At 38.8% G+C, this 16,617-nt stretch overlaps 2 protein-coding genes across 3 annotated transcripts in view; one reads left to right on the forward strand and one right to left on the reverse strand.

The window, feature by feature from the left end:
- Nucleotides 1-16,617, reverse strand: part of nrg3a (neuregulin 3a) — a 342,937-nt gene that overhangs the window by 191,990 nt on the left and 134,330 nt on the right. The gene's annotated exons all lie outside the window — the stretch shown is intronic.
- On the forward strand, nt 11,830-12,438 carry LOC146695108 (uncharacterized). Its single transcript, XM_085477011.1, has one exon. The coding sequence runs from the start codon at nt 11,830-11,832 to the stop codon at nt 12,436-12,438; it is 609 nt and encodes a 202-aa protein (XP_085333137.1).

Consider the following 16,617-nt stretch of genomic DNA (forward strand, 5'->3'; position numbering starts at 1 on the left):
ATGTCTTAGCCTCTTGGGTAGAACAAATTTAGCCATGAGTCTATCATTTGGAACGGTTGTTTACTAATACAGCTCAAGTTCTCAAAGTTTAGTTGTCTTTGTTCCCTTGTAGTTGACAATGCTGTCTGCAAAGTTTGGTAAAATCTGTCCTTGTGCTTCGTGCCTGTGTGGGTGGTGTGAAGCATTAAAACTTAATGGCTGTATTTTATTTTCATTTGCTTGAATCGTGTGAATCAGCCATCAAGCTGAATCAAACTGTAAAGGGATGAGTGTGTGCTGCATGGATGTTGCCTGTTAATGAAGTGATGTTAACTGACAATGTCCATATAGTGCACATGAAAGCTGTACTGTATGAACTTTGAGTTAGCACAAGTTTGGGAGGCAACTTTGTCTTGGCTCAAGTTAGAGACCATGAACATCAGTCGAACCAGGTCAGGATAGCCGACCCATTTGATAACAATGCTACGGTCAAATGGCGATTCTCACACATGTGACTGCAGAAAATGTCACTGCTATGACCGTTAAAAATGGGTGTCTTTCTGTTTGTTTGGTTTTTTACTAAAATGCTCAGACTGGGCGGGACAGCAGTGCGATGGTTAGCACTGTTGCTTCACAGAAAGAAGGTCCTGGGTTTGAATCTAAGTGGGCCTTTCTATGTAGAGTTGGCCTGCTGTCCCTAAGCTTGCATGAGTTCTCTTTAGATACTCTAGCTTCCTCCAGTAGTCCAAAGACATGAATGGAGTTAGGTTAATTGTTGATTCTAACCTGGCTGTGAAGGTGAGCATGAATGTTTTTCTGCCGTGTTATTATATCTGTCCACGTTGCACCCCCAATGCATCCCACACATTAGCACAGTACATAAGTACATAAGCAGAAAAAGTAGATGGACGTGTTCAGGACGACTAGTTTTTGGACTTAATCACAATAAAGTTTCTGTACAAGAAAATTAGGTTAGTAGTAACTAGAATTTAACAACTAACCTTGCCAAATAATTTAAATACCACTAAAGTGTTGATGTTTTAGCTATAAATTATTTGCTGTGTAGTTTTCCTGATCAATTTTCAAAAGTCATTTACAAATATTTATTTCAATATTAACTGTTAATTTATTTAAACTTGACCAGGTTTACAGGGACTTGGAGGGACTAGTTTAGATATTTTTCATGATTGATAGCTGGAGGAGTTCAAATATATATGACACCTAAATGAGCATATATCCTCCTATTTCAGTATGTAACAATGATTGCCTTATAGCCTTTCAACATGCTACAACTATGCCCAAAAGTCCCTTCTATTGCCTTTGTTTTGTATTGGATCAATTTCACATACATGTTTAGGTTCAATAAACAATGACTACAAGTTTTTATTCTGGCACACTAAATGTTTTCTTTTTCCTTCTTCTTCCAAGTAGCCTCAGTATGAGCAATGTTCTCACAGCTAAAAAATTGACAAAAAAGCGATGAACAAGGGCAAAGGACAAAGATGAAAAGGTTGTATGAGTAATATCATTGCACATTATATCACATGGCCCAATTAATTTCGCTAAAGCCTTTTCATATGGCACTACTCATTTTAATTGCCAGGCTGTTATTAATGCTGACATTTACATAAGTGCTGGAGTTGTTGGCTATATATCTTTTCGGTTGAAGGCTTTCATGTGCGCACTGATATAAGGACCAAAACAGATTATATTGTTTTTCTGATTTTGAAGTACAGTAGTAGTACCATAACAATGTGCCTACAGCTGGGTTTATAAGGTCAAACTCTCAGATCTACAGAGAGAGTATTACAGAAGCAGCTATAGCATATCTATTCCTAGAACATTTGCCAGAACAATGAAAATGTACAGGCAACATCGCTACTGCCAGACGCTGATTTGGTGCAAAGCCAATCTGCGAATCCACCCAGAAATCGAATTACTGACAGAGAGGAAGCAGAAGAGGAAAAAACAAAAAATAAATAAATATAGAAATAAATAGCCTTACACCATTCCCTTACTCATTAGGAAACACCTGCTTGTAGCCATGCAGCCATCCAATTTGATGATGAAATGGATGAGTCACACTACCTGATAGGCATCTGGAGCCAGTGATTGACCAGTGTTACACTTCAAGGGTTGAATGGAGGACAAATGCACTGAGCCGTTATCTCCTGCCAGCCACATCATGACACATTTCAACTGAACTTCAGCAGCAACACCTCACATAGTGCACTTAATTTCACATTTATAGACATTATTCACTACAGCCACTTACTAGAAGCAATTGCTATAAAAAAATACATTTTGCACACTTACAGTATGAACTCTTTTCTGCAAATTCATTCATTTTGATACATTTGAGTGTTATTAAAGCATTTTTAGACTTTTATTAGACACACTGTTAGCAAGTGTGGGGCCATCATTTCCAAGAGTCCATTAGTGATTAATCACATGTAACGAGTGTTCATCTGCAGGGCAGTTGTTAAAATGTTCAGTACAGCAAGACGTTTGTTTACTGCAATAACTGTGAAGTGAAAAAATCGGGAGAGTTACAACAATTTCAACGCCCTGTTACATTTCGAGAGAGGCAGGAAGAGGCAGGATGATGATATGTAATTAGATATACCTGAGATTCATCTGATATCTGTGTAAAACCACACAGCTGGCAGTATTATACTGAAAAGCTTCGATTTTTAAAGCACAGAATTAAAACACTTTTTAACATTATGTTGTTTTTTTTGTAGTTTACCAAAAGGTAAATAAAAAATTCACAGTATAACAAATCTAAATATCAACACTTTAATTTAACAGGATATTATCTTACACCACAGTTTCATTCAGATAATATTTAGAAGTTAAAACAATTCCCTCCAAATTACCAAATTATAGCTTATCCAATCTGCTGCAGTGTTTTAATATTTAAAGTTCTGAATAAAAGTAAAATTCAAATAATACTCTGGGTTTCTAACAACCGCGCTTAGTTACACACTTTTGGTGAGCCATAATTTCTGACTTCATTTTCTAAATGTCACTCTGACCTTCTCATTTCATTTACACCTTTCTGCTTTTTGTCTTGTTTGACTGATATAGCACCATAAAATACAAATTTATATTTTAAATACCATTTTCTTTTCCTATACACCATATTTTTTAAATTACTGCATGCAAGGCAACATGGGCAATGTGTAACCATGCTGACTGGCTCAAGTTCTCAAACTCAGCATGGTGAAAGCAATCTCAGCCACCCAGTTCATTATTTCTAGTGCAGTCAAAGGAGCGCTGCCATCAAGCAACAGTTAGTATTTTTTTATATAGTGTTATCTGAGCTGGTGAACTGGTCAAAGTATCTCGCAGACACACATACTTTGATTTATTAGAGACCTTGTCACTTTGTTCAGAGAGCAGCTGACCATGGAGGAGATCTTGTTAATTTTAAGACTGAATCACCCAAAGGGAGACAGTATAAAACACCACAAGTATGATAGGTGATATAATATGAAGCTGTGCGCGTGTGTGGATTATCTACAGTATGTTTGCAAAGCATCGCCTTGGAAAGGCATTGCATCCTTACGAGGCATAAATGACACATTCACGCTGATCAATCAGTGCTGTGTTCTTCACCTGAGAAAATATTGGGCCACACTCACAATGGATAAAAGCACCTTGAAGCTGGGTAATTTAGGGAAACTTCTAAAAAAAGGTAATGATTCACAAAGTATTTTTAGCACTAAAAGTGACTCCTGACTCTGAGAAATCACTAAGATGTGGTTACAATTAGTCTAATCCCACAGGTAATTTGCCTGTTCATACAAGCAGCTGGGAAAGATGGAGCAATCATTAACTTCCACAGCTCTTTTTAACTTCCAAGCAAACACTCGGCTTTTTTTTTTCCTTTCCCCATTTCAGAAGATTCATTTTAAAACGTTGGGATTATCTGGTTATGCTGCTATACACCCAAAACCTGAAATTTTGTATTTCTCTGGAAGGTTTCATGGCTCTGTATGGGTGGTTTAATCTGATTTTTGATTTGACATAGTCAGGTGTCTATTTTTATGTTTCTGTGTGACTCTGTGTGCCATCATCATTTTTGTGACTTCTTTTGAGAATTGATATCAAATATACTTGACACTTGACGAGGTTAATGGTTGGAAATGCAGAAAGTGCAATATCGAATCAGAAGCTGTTTGAATGGATGTTTGTCAGATTCCTGTTATCACTTGCATGGGAAGTGTTTATTTTGTAAGTCGTAGAATCAGAAACTACACTAACTTGGATTTACCTGTCACTCACTTACGTTTTACAACACACACACATTATTCATAATTGATAGAACAACAGGAAAACAGCAAATGAAAGAGTGTTATATGCCCTAAATGTAAAAAAAAAATGGAAATCCTTGTATCCCACATGGGCAAGATACATCGATAACTACAGTATGTAAATACTGACACATTAAAGTAGAGGTTTTTCTGCTCCATAGAGGCATATCAGCATTGCAGTCTTCACGCACCCCTGACTGTAGAACCAAACAATTATAACTGTCAATGGATGTGAACCAGAAAATGTCTTATCTCCAAAAAAATTCATTCATTCTGGATGCAGTCACAGTTCTTCCATCAGTTCTCCTTGACTGCACAGCTAAATTTGCTGCAGCAGGTTTACCATGTGGTCTTCACATCAACTCCAATTTCTTAACAGCTGTCTGCATAATAGTAATAAAAATGTACAACGTTCAGCTTCAAATTCCATTTACTAGATGTCTAAAACTATCACTATTTTTATAACATCTACTAACCTTGTTTTTTTAATATTGTATATAGGTTACAAATATGGATAACTCAAGTGTTGGTTAGCTCAGCATCTGCATACTCGGTTTTAAGTATTTCACGTCACCACATGGGCTTTGGTTCTTGAAAAAGAAGCTAAAAAAATGGGAGAAAGCTTATAACAGACTGCTCTTCCTGTCTACTAACTGGAGAAAAAAAAAATAATTGAAAAAAGTTTTACCATAATAATAAGTTTCATACTGACATTTTTAATGAGATGTTTTAAAGGGAGATTGTTTTTCTCTGTAGTTGGAACTGTTAACGTTCCTTTAACTATCCTCAAAAAGCAGAAAAGAGCAGAAAATGAAGCATTTATGTTTTCAGTGAGATTGAGCCTTTTGAAGGACACATCATACTGGTGTCAGTCCAAGTGTAATATGTGGTATTTTAAAACAGGAATTAAACCTGTATTTTCACAGCTATGCGTTGTTATATCAAATCTGCTCATTGAAAGCAGTGAAGTCAAACTATTAAAGTCAGCTTTACTTTGTAGTCACAACTATTCAGAGGTCAGGACCACAAGTTGGTGCTCACATTCACAGCTTTTCCAACAACAAATAGCATCTGTATTCTTAGAGCAATCAAATTAATAGCTGAAACAATGATGACTAGAAACAATAAAGCTAATTAAAGTAATATTTTGGAACATAAGCATGGCTGTCAGTGTTTTTCCACAAGCCTACTCTCATCAAAATCATTAAATACTGAGTTTGACTCAGTTACAGCAGATCCTCATATGTAAGCTCATTATCACCACTATGAATTTTAGTTTTACATTTAGTAGGGGCCATGTTTTTGAAATACACATTGATGCTTTGGAATAAGACTAGTATTAGCCTGTATTTATTAAAAATTCTCTACATTATTTTTTCCTCATTAAAACAGTACTTTTAACTGCAAATTGAATAACTGGATAAAGTTATTCTTCTTATTAGCTTATCAACCCATATAGCTGCTAACATGCTCGTTGTTAGAAAAAACAATGGTCAGTAATTGTGCTTGAAGCTGTGGCGGGCATGCACAGATACATGACTTTCAATGTGTAGTCAGAAAAACCAAAAAAAATAAAAATATCATGAAAGACAAGCAGTGCACTCGTGTTTGATCTATGACACATGAAAAGTATTTGCTAGTACAGAACTGGTGGTACAAACACTAATCTTGTAGTCCAAGTGAAAGGTTTCCACACATTCCTTTGGCTATATTGGATTGCCAAGGCAGGAGTTTTCTGAAATGAAAGGAATTTTCCAGATGAATACAGTGTTTACCAACACACTGTCTGCTGCACACACTTCAACCCAAATACAGCTCATAACAAAGGCAATACAAGCACATCCCTATCCATTGGCACCCTAATAGAAAAGCATCAATAACAACACGGCAGGAGGGAACCCTTTTATGAACTGATCGATTTCTGAGCCTTTTGCTGCCACAAAGAGGAAGCACAACTCAAAACACGGGGGAAAGAAATGAAAATCTACTTACTCCTTGGGCAAATGAAAGAACAAGAAGCTATGGACAGGTGAACGAAAAAATACCATTGAAAATATGATAAAAACAGAAGATTACCCAAGAAAAGTTTGTCTACTAATGTAAGTTTCAGTGAAGAATCACAGGTACTTAAACTTTCCTCTGAGCAGTAAACATAGTGTTTCTGCTGGTTAACAGTGATTCCTGAATAGGTCCTTGATTGATATCTGAGAAGTCAGAACTTTAACAATGCTTGACTTTGTTAAAGTCAAGCATTGTGTTGCTTGACTTTAACAAAGTCTAATAAAAAAAGAGGCTAAAACAAGACTTTAGATTATGTCTGTTGCATCTTCAAGCCATTCCCTTGCTGTCCCAGAGTTGCAGAATATTTCATTTAAAGTCATGACATTTGAAAGCAAACCTCTAACAGCTGCAGCAGAGCTGCCAACCTTCTTGTGGTTTTAACTGGGCTTTTTCCAGTTTTCCCAGGACTCAAAACGTGGAGCTTACCAATAATTTCTCAATCACTTTTATTATTTATTATTTTTAATTGACCATTCACTTTGTCAAGCTGTGTGCCTCTCGGCACTCGCTCTCTTTCCCTGAAGCAAGGCACTAGCTTGATTTGCTGGCACTTTAAATTTTTTTTTTTAACTATTTAAATAGAAGAATACAAGTTTCAGTTTTTATAATACATTAGTAAAAAGACTTTGGGCATTACTTGGATAATTAAAGAGATAAAGTCAATTTTATAATTGTTCTGTAAAGATTACACAAAGCTCATTAGTTCTTTAAGTACCGCAGTGTACATATATTTGAGTATTTTCTTTGTTTCGCACCACAGTGTCCCAAATTCCCACCATGATGTCAAGCATGCCATTCTGAGATGGGTTTAAACATGATCCATCTCTGAAGGGGACTCAGATTTAAACAATAGGAGAGCGAAGCTGGTTTGTGGGCATGTGGGGGGAATAGGGGATTAGAGAGCCAAAGCATTGAGATTTAAACTAAAGGGCAAAATAGCCAAGCACACTAGCACTTTTCAACCATGAGCAAAGGACTCAGCTGAAGATTTTAAAAGTTTCATCCCTTTCTTTATCCCCCACTGTGATTGTTCTCCAGCTCTGGAAAAGATGTGAGTTTCTATTCCTCTGTTTTATCTGCCATTCTCCTGACGCTGACGGTCCCAAAGAGAAATATGTGTTTTCTTCTTGAATAGAGCTTTCTCACCATCACCTCACCTTCAGAACACAGACTCAATGCAGATGCGAAATAGCACACATAGCACATGAGCAGCATACATTACTGTAAACTACTGTACAAATATGCACCGTATAACATGTATGCACTAAAGAGCTCGCACACACACAGAGTGTACCGTGCCAAAGAGCTGCAGAGCTGTTCTATTATTCACAACCAGATGTGCTGGAGGCTGAGATGGAAGGAGGTGAAGAGAAAATGACAATGGGTGAGAGATATGCGCAAAATAACATCACTGTCAGAATATATAAGGTTAAAACCAATATATGAAAGGATAGAGGGATTTCACTCTGTAACAGTAATGGTGAGAACTTGTCAGTCAAACCTAAAGTCTTTCAAAGACTCATTTTCACTTCCTTTCTTTGGTCTGGAGAGATGAGGAACACTGTGGGTTTAAAAGATGCCATTTCAAGTGGCTATACCAAACATTCTCCTCCTTAAATAAATCTCTTCCGTTCTTGAATTGGACAAATATTATATAGGGAAAAATTTAAAAACAGGCCACATGGTTGCCTGTAAACGATTAGCTGCTTTCAGCTAATCCCTCACCGTAGGGGTCTCACAGCTGGTAGTGCCCCATGTTTGATTTGGCAGAGGTTTACACCAGGTGTCCTTCCTGGTGCATCCACAAAGGGGATGTGTGTCTTTTACTACATCACTGGGGGCTTGACAGTTTTTGCATTGAGGGTCTAAACTTAAAGAAAATGTATATTCCAAAGAGTTTAACACTAATGCATTTTCCTCTACATGCATCCTATCTGTCAAACGTTCACTTCTGTCTAAAACAGGCTTTTCAGGTAATACAAGTAGATTTAATGATTCCAAGACCTTGTCTATCTCACTGAAACATATCAATTTACAAGGCACAGCGTCTCCTATAATTACCAAAATGAAAAAAGTAAAATTTGCGCAGTAACCCTTCATTTCTTGATTCCCTTTGCTCTTGCAGGGAGTGAAATGTCCCATAGCTTCATGTGTTGCTTTAAAGTTTCATTCCTGTTACAATGAGGTAGTGTATTCATTCACAATCTATTTTAATTTTCATTTTCTGAAACTATCCTCCGCAGAAAGGAGAGAGGGGGCGAGAGATGAAAAGAGGAAGAGGTGGTGCTGGCAAGGGACTTTGATCATGGTTGAAGAGTGAAAATTAATCTTGTTGTCAGGGAAGGGTAGCAATGTGAGGCACACTGCGATTTCATCTATCTCTGCTCCAACTGCTCTGTTTGGCCCTGATCCCCTCCCCACAAAGGGAGAGAGATGGTGCAACAGAAATGGAAAGCTCCCAGTTAGATCTCCTGTCTGTGATTCCCACCTGCAGAATTTCATCTGAATAAGACGAAATTTTGAACAATTGATGTAAACGGACAATGCAACAAGAAATAAAAGAAGGCGGTCATGAATTGCATACCATGAACTCAACCCCTTTTCTTCCCATTTATCCACCGCTTCTTTTGTCTACCCTTCTTTGCTCGTTGAATTTCACTCTATCCGAGCTATTTCCAGCTTATAACCATTCTCTTGCTCTCATCCCCAGCTCTACCTCTCACTAATGGTTATCTACACTCCTAGAATCTCATGTATAGAGAGATTATTTCAATGGGAAATCAATGTTAAGAGCAGTAAACAGCAGATGTTTACAAATTGTCTCTCTTGCACAACGAGCCGGAGATTATAAACTCTATAAGGTGGAAAATCATGCAATATACATTAGAGTCAGTGGCCACCAGAATACAACTTTTGTCTATTTAAATTGCATAACTTCTTGTTATGCAGAAAATGTTATCCAGATAAAGAGGAACAAGTCAGAGATATACTACTTTATTGCTTTATAGCTGCTTAACTGATGCAAAATTTATATTAAAATCTTACCTAATTTGCTAAATTTATACGCAAATAACATGCAGTCTTTGAGGATGGTTATGCATCTGTCTGTTCTTTGCACTGGTCTAAGCTGCTAAATGGTTAATGGTGATTTTTTAGGCTATTTAGGGTGGGTGAGGGGGTCATTTTTATAGCAATTCTTCCATTCGTTCATTCACATATCATTACATTTAGTAGTAGCACATCAACTCCACCACACACACATGCACAAACACACATCCAATGTTCTCCCCTCATGGCCATGACCATGAATCCTCAATGGAAGTCAACACACACACTATCCATAAAGACGTCTCCCACAGCGAGGAAATGGAAAATACCATTAGGCTGCTCCTATGACCACAGTGGAGGTTTAGGCTCAGACTGCACACAGCACATGCTCACAGCACTACACACAGGAGCTTCCACACCTTTCGCACGCACGCACACACACACACACACACACACACACACACACACACGCTTTGAGTTGCTACTAATAGAATCTCTGGACTCAAAAAAATTATTATCCAGTTGCAGAATCAATTTAAGATAAATAACACAAGTTAGTGCTCTAAAAGTATAACCTAACACTTAGAGTATACATTTATCATAGACATTGTCTGGTTTTTAATTTAGTGGCTCTTTAGTGGACCTAAATCTAACAAAACCTTTTGTGAGACTGTTGTGATCTTGAGTTTTAAAAAAGATTGCAGAGGCTCCACTGCCAATATCGTCCATCTGGCTTGTGGTCTACAACTCACTGACTGTTTTCATCACATTGTAAAACCAAAGTGAATCTTGTCTTCACAGTAATGAAACTAAAATAAATTAATTCCAGGTGTGTTGCTCAAGTTCTAAAAGACTAAAAACAAAGATTCCTGCAGACTGAAGCTGAATATGTTTGAAGTGGTCCATATTAGCCATTGTACTGCCATTCCTCAAATGTCCCACGCAGCCACACACTGGGGTGGGATATGCCAAATAGCCCTACGAAAGAAAGCAACCTGCGGTTTCGGAGTGTGGAAGTGTGTGAATGTTAGATAGAAAGCACTTAAGCATAGAATAGTGCTTGTATGAATGGGTGAATAAGGCACGTTGTATAAAGCGCTTTGAGTGGTCAGGTAGAAAAAAGTAGAAAAGAACTATGTAAGAACTAGTCCACTTAGTTATCCGCACCATCCTGTATACTCTACATCAATATATCCTACAGTCTGAGTGACAGAATGGGTGGACTGTGATTGTCTCGTTCCTCATGCTGTTGTTCCAGAATGTTTTTTTTAACCTGTCACCTTTATGGCTGATGTCCCAGCACTTTTTCTGGATTTATGACAGGATCTTGTTACTTCCATTTTGGCTACTGAGCTAAGCTGCTAAAGGACAGTATACACCATCACTAAAATGATGAATGCATTGTAGAAGTGTAGCATACTATGCTTTTTGGACCCAAAATATTTTGCATTGTTCCGTTGATTTCAACGTGAGGTATTGTTGTTCTCAAACAATGTGGTTTGAGTCTACGCCAGTGACACACGCTCACGTCGAGTGTTACTCATTCTGACTCTGCAAAAAGTCAAGTAGTACTTCATATCAATCCAAATTGTATTTGAGTGTTCATTGTCCTACAACTCATGTAGTGCCTTCAGTGAAAAAACAAGGCTTTTCTGAATCTTAAACCTAAGTCCTCTAGTGTTTAGTTTCCATTCATCCCTTCAGAAATATAACACTACACTGTTGTCACTACAAATGTTACACTGTTCAAAAGTCTTCTCTTGATATGTCTGTATAGCCTGAAAACTTCTTTTGTGCTCTGTCATCATTTCTGTGCTCTCTGACATAGTTTGATTTCCTACAGCGATAAGTGTGAGACATCATTTGTCATCCAGACAAACGCACTGATCCTCTCTATTTTCAATGGTTTGAACCTTTCTCTGTTTGTCACAAACTTTTTTTTTAATCCTCAGTCTGGCGTGTTTGTGACAGCATTGTTTAGGTATATATATTAGGTTCCTGTCTTGTACAAGGAAAATAAAAGCTCTGACTGTCACATCACTCGAGATACAAGTGTGGTTCCATTCAGTTTCCTGGTTTCATTTAGCGATCACACATGGTTGACCCAGCTTTCAAACAGCCCTGCTTTATCAAATAACCCCAGAACTCAAGGAGTCCTGTTCATTCACAGGATGCTTCAGGATTAGGGCCATTTGGAGCCATAAGACATTAGCTTGATATAATGTGAGAAGTCATTTTTTAGGAAACATAATAACAGTAAAATAATCTCGTTTGGCTCTCAGCGAAGGCAGTCGCACTTTTCTCCTCTCCTCCTTACCCTTATCTTCCCTGCTTAGCCTCTTGTGTCCTTGCCTTGTCTCATGTGTATTACTTTCCCTGGAACACTCTCGCACTGTCGTTCTCTTAAACCGAAAAGAGAATTATGGATTTGATCAACTGGTCTCTGAATGCTATTGACACCCTTTTCTCAACGAGAAGTCTGGGCCCAGGAGAGCCCGAGTGCCCTGGAGGGACTTTCCGTGCCGGATACACGATGGACGGGTGGCAGAACTGGAGGGTCACGTGCCTGGCGGGACTGTCGATCGAGGACGCTGAAGATATCTACCTATTCGGAACCATGATAACAGGGTTCTTGCTGATCGGAGCTGGCTTGGCCCTGACTTATCGGAGAAATAAGAGAGCAGAACCGGCTGTTCAAACCCCCCCAAGGCTGCCCGCTGGAATTGAAGCGATGGGACGAGGCGCGACCTCTCACAACGAACGCAGCATGGTTAACACCTTGGAGACGCTTACGGCTGCCGTGAAGACTCAAAATAACAACATTGAGCGTATGATGGGATACATCAAAGAGAGGCCTGCTCAAAATGACACCCTTGAGCGAAAGTTGGATCACATCGCAGAACGGCTCACTGCAGTTGTGGGGTCTCAGAATCAACAGAATGACAACACCACGGAACAGAAGTTTGATACCATCATGGGGAGGCTCGCGGCTCTCCAACGGGAGATCGAGAGACCAGTGTCGGAGTGTTAAAGAATAGCTTGAAATTCGGAGCTGCTCACATAAAGGAGAAATCAACAATATTCAACATATGGACACCACGGTGCCAGCTGCTCAGGCCGAAGGCTGGAGCCTTCGATGCTTGTTGCCTCCTGGGAACACGAGGCGGGTCTGGGCCCACGCTGGAGAGTCGGCGCAGTGGCAGGATGACTGCTGTGTTGCCTGGGATTACTCCTTATCCCCTACCCAACCCTGTTGCTGGTCACGTGCTCTATAATGTTGTACTGTGGACGTTTATGTGCTTTTCTGTGCAGAGGAGGTTTTTTTTGTTTCCTGTTCTCATGCTGTCCTCCTGTAGCCCAGCATGAGTAGAGGTCTCTTTTTTTCTTCTTGTACCTTTCCCACTGTAGTGTACATTTCAGTGTTTTTTTCTGTAATGCAACCGTTCTCTGACTTGTATCCCCATGTGATGTCTGTGTTGTATGTGTAAAGTCGGGGGGCGGGTTCATTCCACTGCAGGGCAACCTGCCACTGCATGTGGCGAATAAACTTTGAACTTGAACTTGAAAAAGTGACCATCTCGGTTTTTACTCCAGGACTTGCACTGTCACTATTTAAATAAAGATTTGTACAATGGTAGTAGTGGAGACTGGAAATAACAGGATATTTGGTCATCATGTTGTAGCAAAATTGAAGCTCAGTTAAGTCCTTCTTGGCCTTGATCATTAGACAGTACTACTCACAGGACACAGTTTTGGAGAACAAGGGACTTCCGCTGAAAAACTAAGCATAGGTTTTGTTCACTTAGCTGTGACCACATCAAACACATCAAACCCATTTATTTTAGATATAGCCCACATTAGCTGATACCACCGTTAACACTATTCAAGCCTGGACAGAGTTAGTCTACAGGTACAAGCCACTTTGCAACCCACCTCCTGCTTTCATGCCGCTTCAGACTGTCTGCTTTGCTGTTTCTCTCCCAGGCTCCAACTGTCTATATATGTATAGGAAATAGCATCTGCTGCCAAAAATAAACTTCTGCCTTCCAGTCAAGTCTTAGACAGAACCACAGCACTGAAACCGCTCTGACCAAAGTGTTTAATGACATATGTCTGAATACAGACAGTGGAAAAATGTCAGTCCTAGTTTTACTGGATCTCAGTGCAGCATTTCATACAGTTGACCACAACATATTACTCAAACGACTGGAGAACTGGGCAGGTCTTTCAGGAACTGTACTAAACTGGTTCAAAACATACTTAGACAACAGGAAATACTTTGTATCAATAGGTAACTTCACATCTGAACAGACAGGTATCACATGTGGAGTTCCCCAAGGTTCCATCTTGGGACCCCTTCTGTTTAACATTTACATGCTCCCACTAGCACAGATTATAAAGAACAACAAAATAAACTATCATAGCTATGCAGATGACACACAATTTTCTCCAGCTAAACAAAAACTAAACTGAAGTAATAGTCTTTGGTGCCAAAGAAAAACGATTACAGGTCACCAGAGAACTTCAATCTATACACCTAAAAACCAAAAACCAGGCGAGAAATTTGGGTGTAGTGATGGATGCAGACCTAAACTTAGAAAAACACATTAAGACAATAGCAAAATCAGCTTACTATCACCTCAAGAATATTTCAAGGATAAAAGATCTGATGTCTCAACAGGACCTGGAAAAACTAGTCCATGCATTCATCTTTAGTAGGCTTGATTACTGTAACAGCACCTTTACAGGTCTACCTAAAAAAATCAGTCAGACAACTACAGCTCATTCAGAACTCTGCTGCTGCTCGAGTCCTCACTAAGACCAAAAGAGTGGACCACGTCAGTCCAGCTCTGAGGTCTTTACACTGGCTGCCTGTCTATCAGAGGATAGACTTTAAAGTTGATGCTGGTCTATAAAGCTCTGAATGGTTTAGGACCAAAATACATCAGTGACCTCCTGACCCAGTATGAACCTTCCAGATCCCTCAGGTCATCTGGATCCGGTCTTTTATGAGTTCCCAGAGTCAGAACCAGACACGGAGAAGCTGCATTCAGCTTTTATGCTCCTTATATTTGGAACAAACTCCTAGAAAGGCTCAGATCAGCTGAAACACTCAGTTTATTTGAATCCAGGTTGAAGACTCACCTGTTCTTAGCTGCATTTGAATAAAAGCTTAAATTTTAAAACTTACATTTTAACTGCTGATTTTATCTACTGTTCTGATTTTATCTACTGTTTTTTTTGTTTGTTTCTTGTTTTGTTTTTTTAAATCAATTTTAAATCATGCTTTTTATTTGTTTTTGTTTTTAATGTCTCTGTAAAGCACTTTGAATCACCTTGTTGTTGAATTGTGCTATATAAATAAACTTGCCTTGCCTACTCCATGTGGAATAGGTGGATAAGATAGGATAATTTTATATTTTTCTAAATTTTCTGTGCTGGAAAAAAGACCAATAGTTACATTTTATTCATTTTAAGTTAGCTATTTTAGTGTAAAAAGACATCAACACAGGTTTTGCTCTTCTTTTCTACATCTACTCATACACAGACATTATGTTATAAAGTCTTAACTCTACAATGTTTTGACCATGCACTATTTGTGTATTGTAGTGTAATAAAACAGCTGGTTGGTGGAATCACAATGCTTTTTCCAATCAATTTGCTATCAAATTAGTTTTGTTGCATTATTTTACTGGAAGTGTGAGTGTGAACAAACTTTTTTATATTTTTATATTTTTTCTTTATAATTTCTATACAGTGAATCATCAGAATGTGTGTGTCACTGATGGATAAAACCAGAATTGTTTTTGTCAGAATCCTGTGAGTTCAGTGTGACTATTGCTGTGTTGCATGTGTATTCGTAAAATTCTACAGACAAATAAAAAAGAATGAATGGGTAATTCAAGCTTTTTTACATGAGACTTTCCATATAAATCTGTTTTCTAATACCTCTTAATGTGATATCAGTGCATACCCCTAAAGGCTTTACATCAGTCTGATATGACACATCCCACTTTGATTTCTCATTAGTCATGCGTTTTTCCCTCATGAGATCACTCTGACATCACCTCTGTCATTTAAGGCAACGCTTTCAAGCTCTGCTGCACCAACCACAATCTTTTCTCCCAACAGTACTCTTTGCAAAACCGCACCATGCTTCAAATTTGTGTGTAAAAGGAGTCAATGTCTGCTCATTTTAACACATAGAGTAAAGGATTAGGTCTCCTTACGGATGAGACGTTCATCAGCTAAATAAGGTCACAACAACTCAGCATCCCTAAAGCCACCTTAGAAAAGCTGTGAAAATAAATACCACTGAAGCAAGGATTTTCTGCTCCACATCAGTGACCACAGTTACTGTTCAGAGGGAAGTACAAGAGATACATGACCCAGCCCACTGTCAGGTAACGACACGTAACTCTGGGTACACAGCACTAAATAATACAGTGTGAGGTGAGCCTATTGCATGACTCTATAAATATGGTGTGATCAAGCTAACTTACCTGTTTAATACGCAGAAGAAGGAGCAAGGAGAAACAGAGACCATTCAACCAAGGTCCAGTGGAGCAGAAGGGAGAGAGATTGGAAAAGGAAAAACAGGAAAAAACAGTCAGGCAGTGCAAAAACCTTAGGAAATAAATAATTAAAGACATTCTTTTCGCATTTGAGCTCGACAAGACCGCCCTATAATGCCATTTGGCCAGGAATATTGAAATGAAAGAAACACCTCTCAGTCTAAATTATTGAAGAGGTGGGTGATTGTCTTGTCAATGGAGAGGGCAAGAGACGAGGTGGAGCTATCTTGCCTCACCCAGGCAGGCCCTCTAAGCAGGGAATGTCGGCCACGGTATTAGAAGTGGAGGTGTGTGAGGATTTCAGACACTTTATTGGTCGAACACGTGCAAAATCTGTCAAAAATATTGCTTCATTATGACCTGCACAAGACCAAAGTGGGACCTCCAACATGCAAAGCAGCTTGCTACAGTGGCATGTATCAAGTTAAACAGCCATTCATTATGCATGCTGGTTCCTGGAGAGCTGGAATTACCTTTCTATGTAAGGCTCTCTCCTGTGCAAATGAGAAACAGGCCAGTTGCATAAAAGTAATGACTTGGTTTGATGTTATTACTCTTTCATGAGCTAAGCTTAATCACATTTTTTCCCATCCCACTAGTTTTCATCTCCAGTGCAAACACCAACATGCACCCTT

Source organism: Copadichromis virginalis, linkage group LG13, assembly GCF_057382275.1.
Source record: "Copadichromis virginalis isolate Kocher_CV1m ecotype Utaka linkage group LG13, C_Virginalis_male_GT1.1, whole genome shotgun sequence".
Taxonomy (NCBI): Eukaryota; Metazoa; Chordata; class Actinopteri; order Cichliformes; family Cichlidae; genus Copadichromis; species Copadichromis virginalis.

Excerpts from the sequence above, each read along its gene's own strand:
- LOC146695108 (XM_085477011.1), top strand. The coding sequence starts at position 11,830 with ATGGATTTGATCAACTGGTCTCTGAATGCTATTGACACCCTTTTCTCA.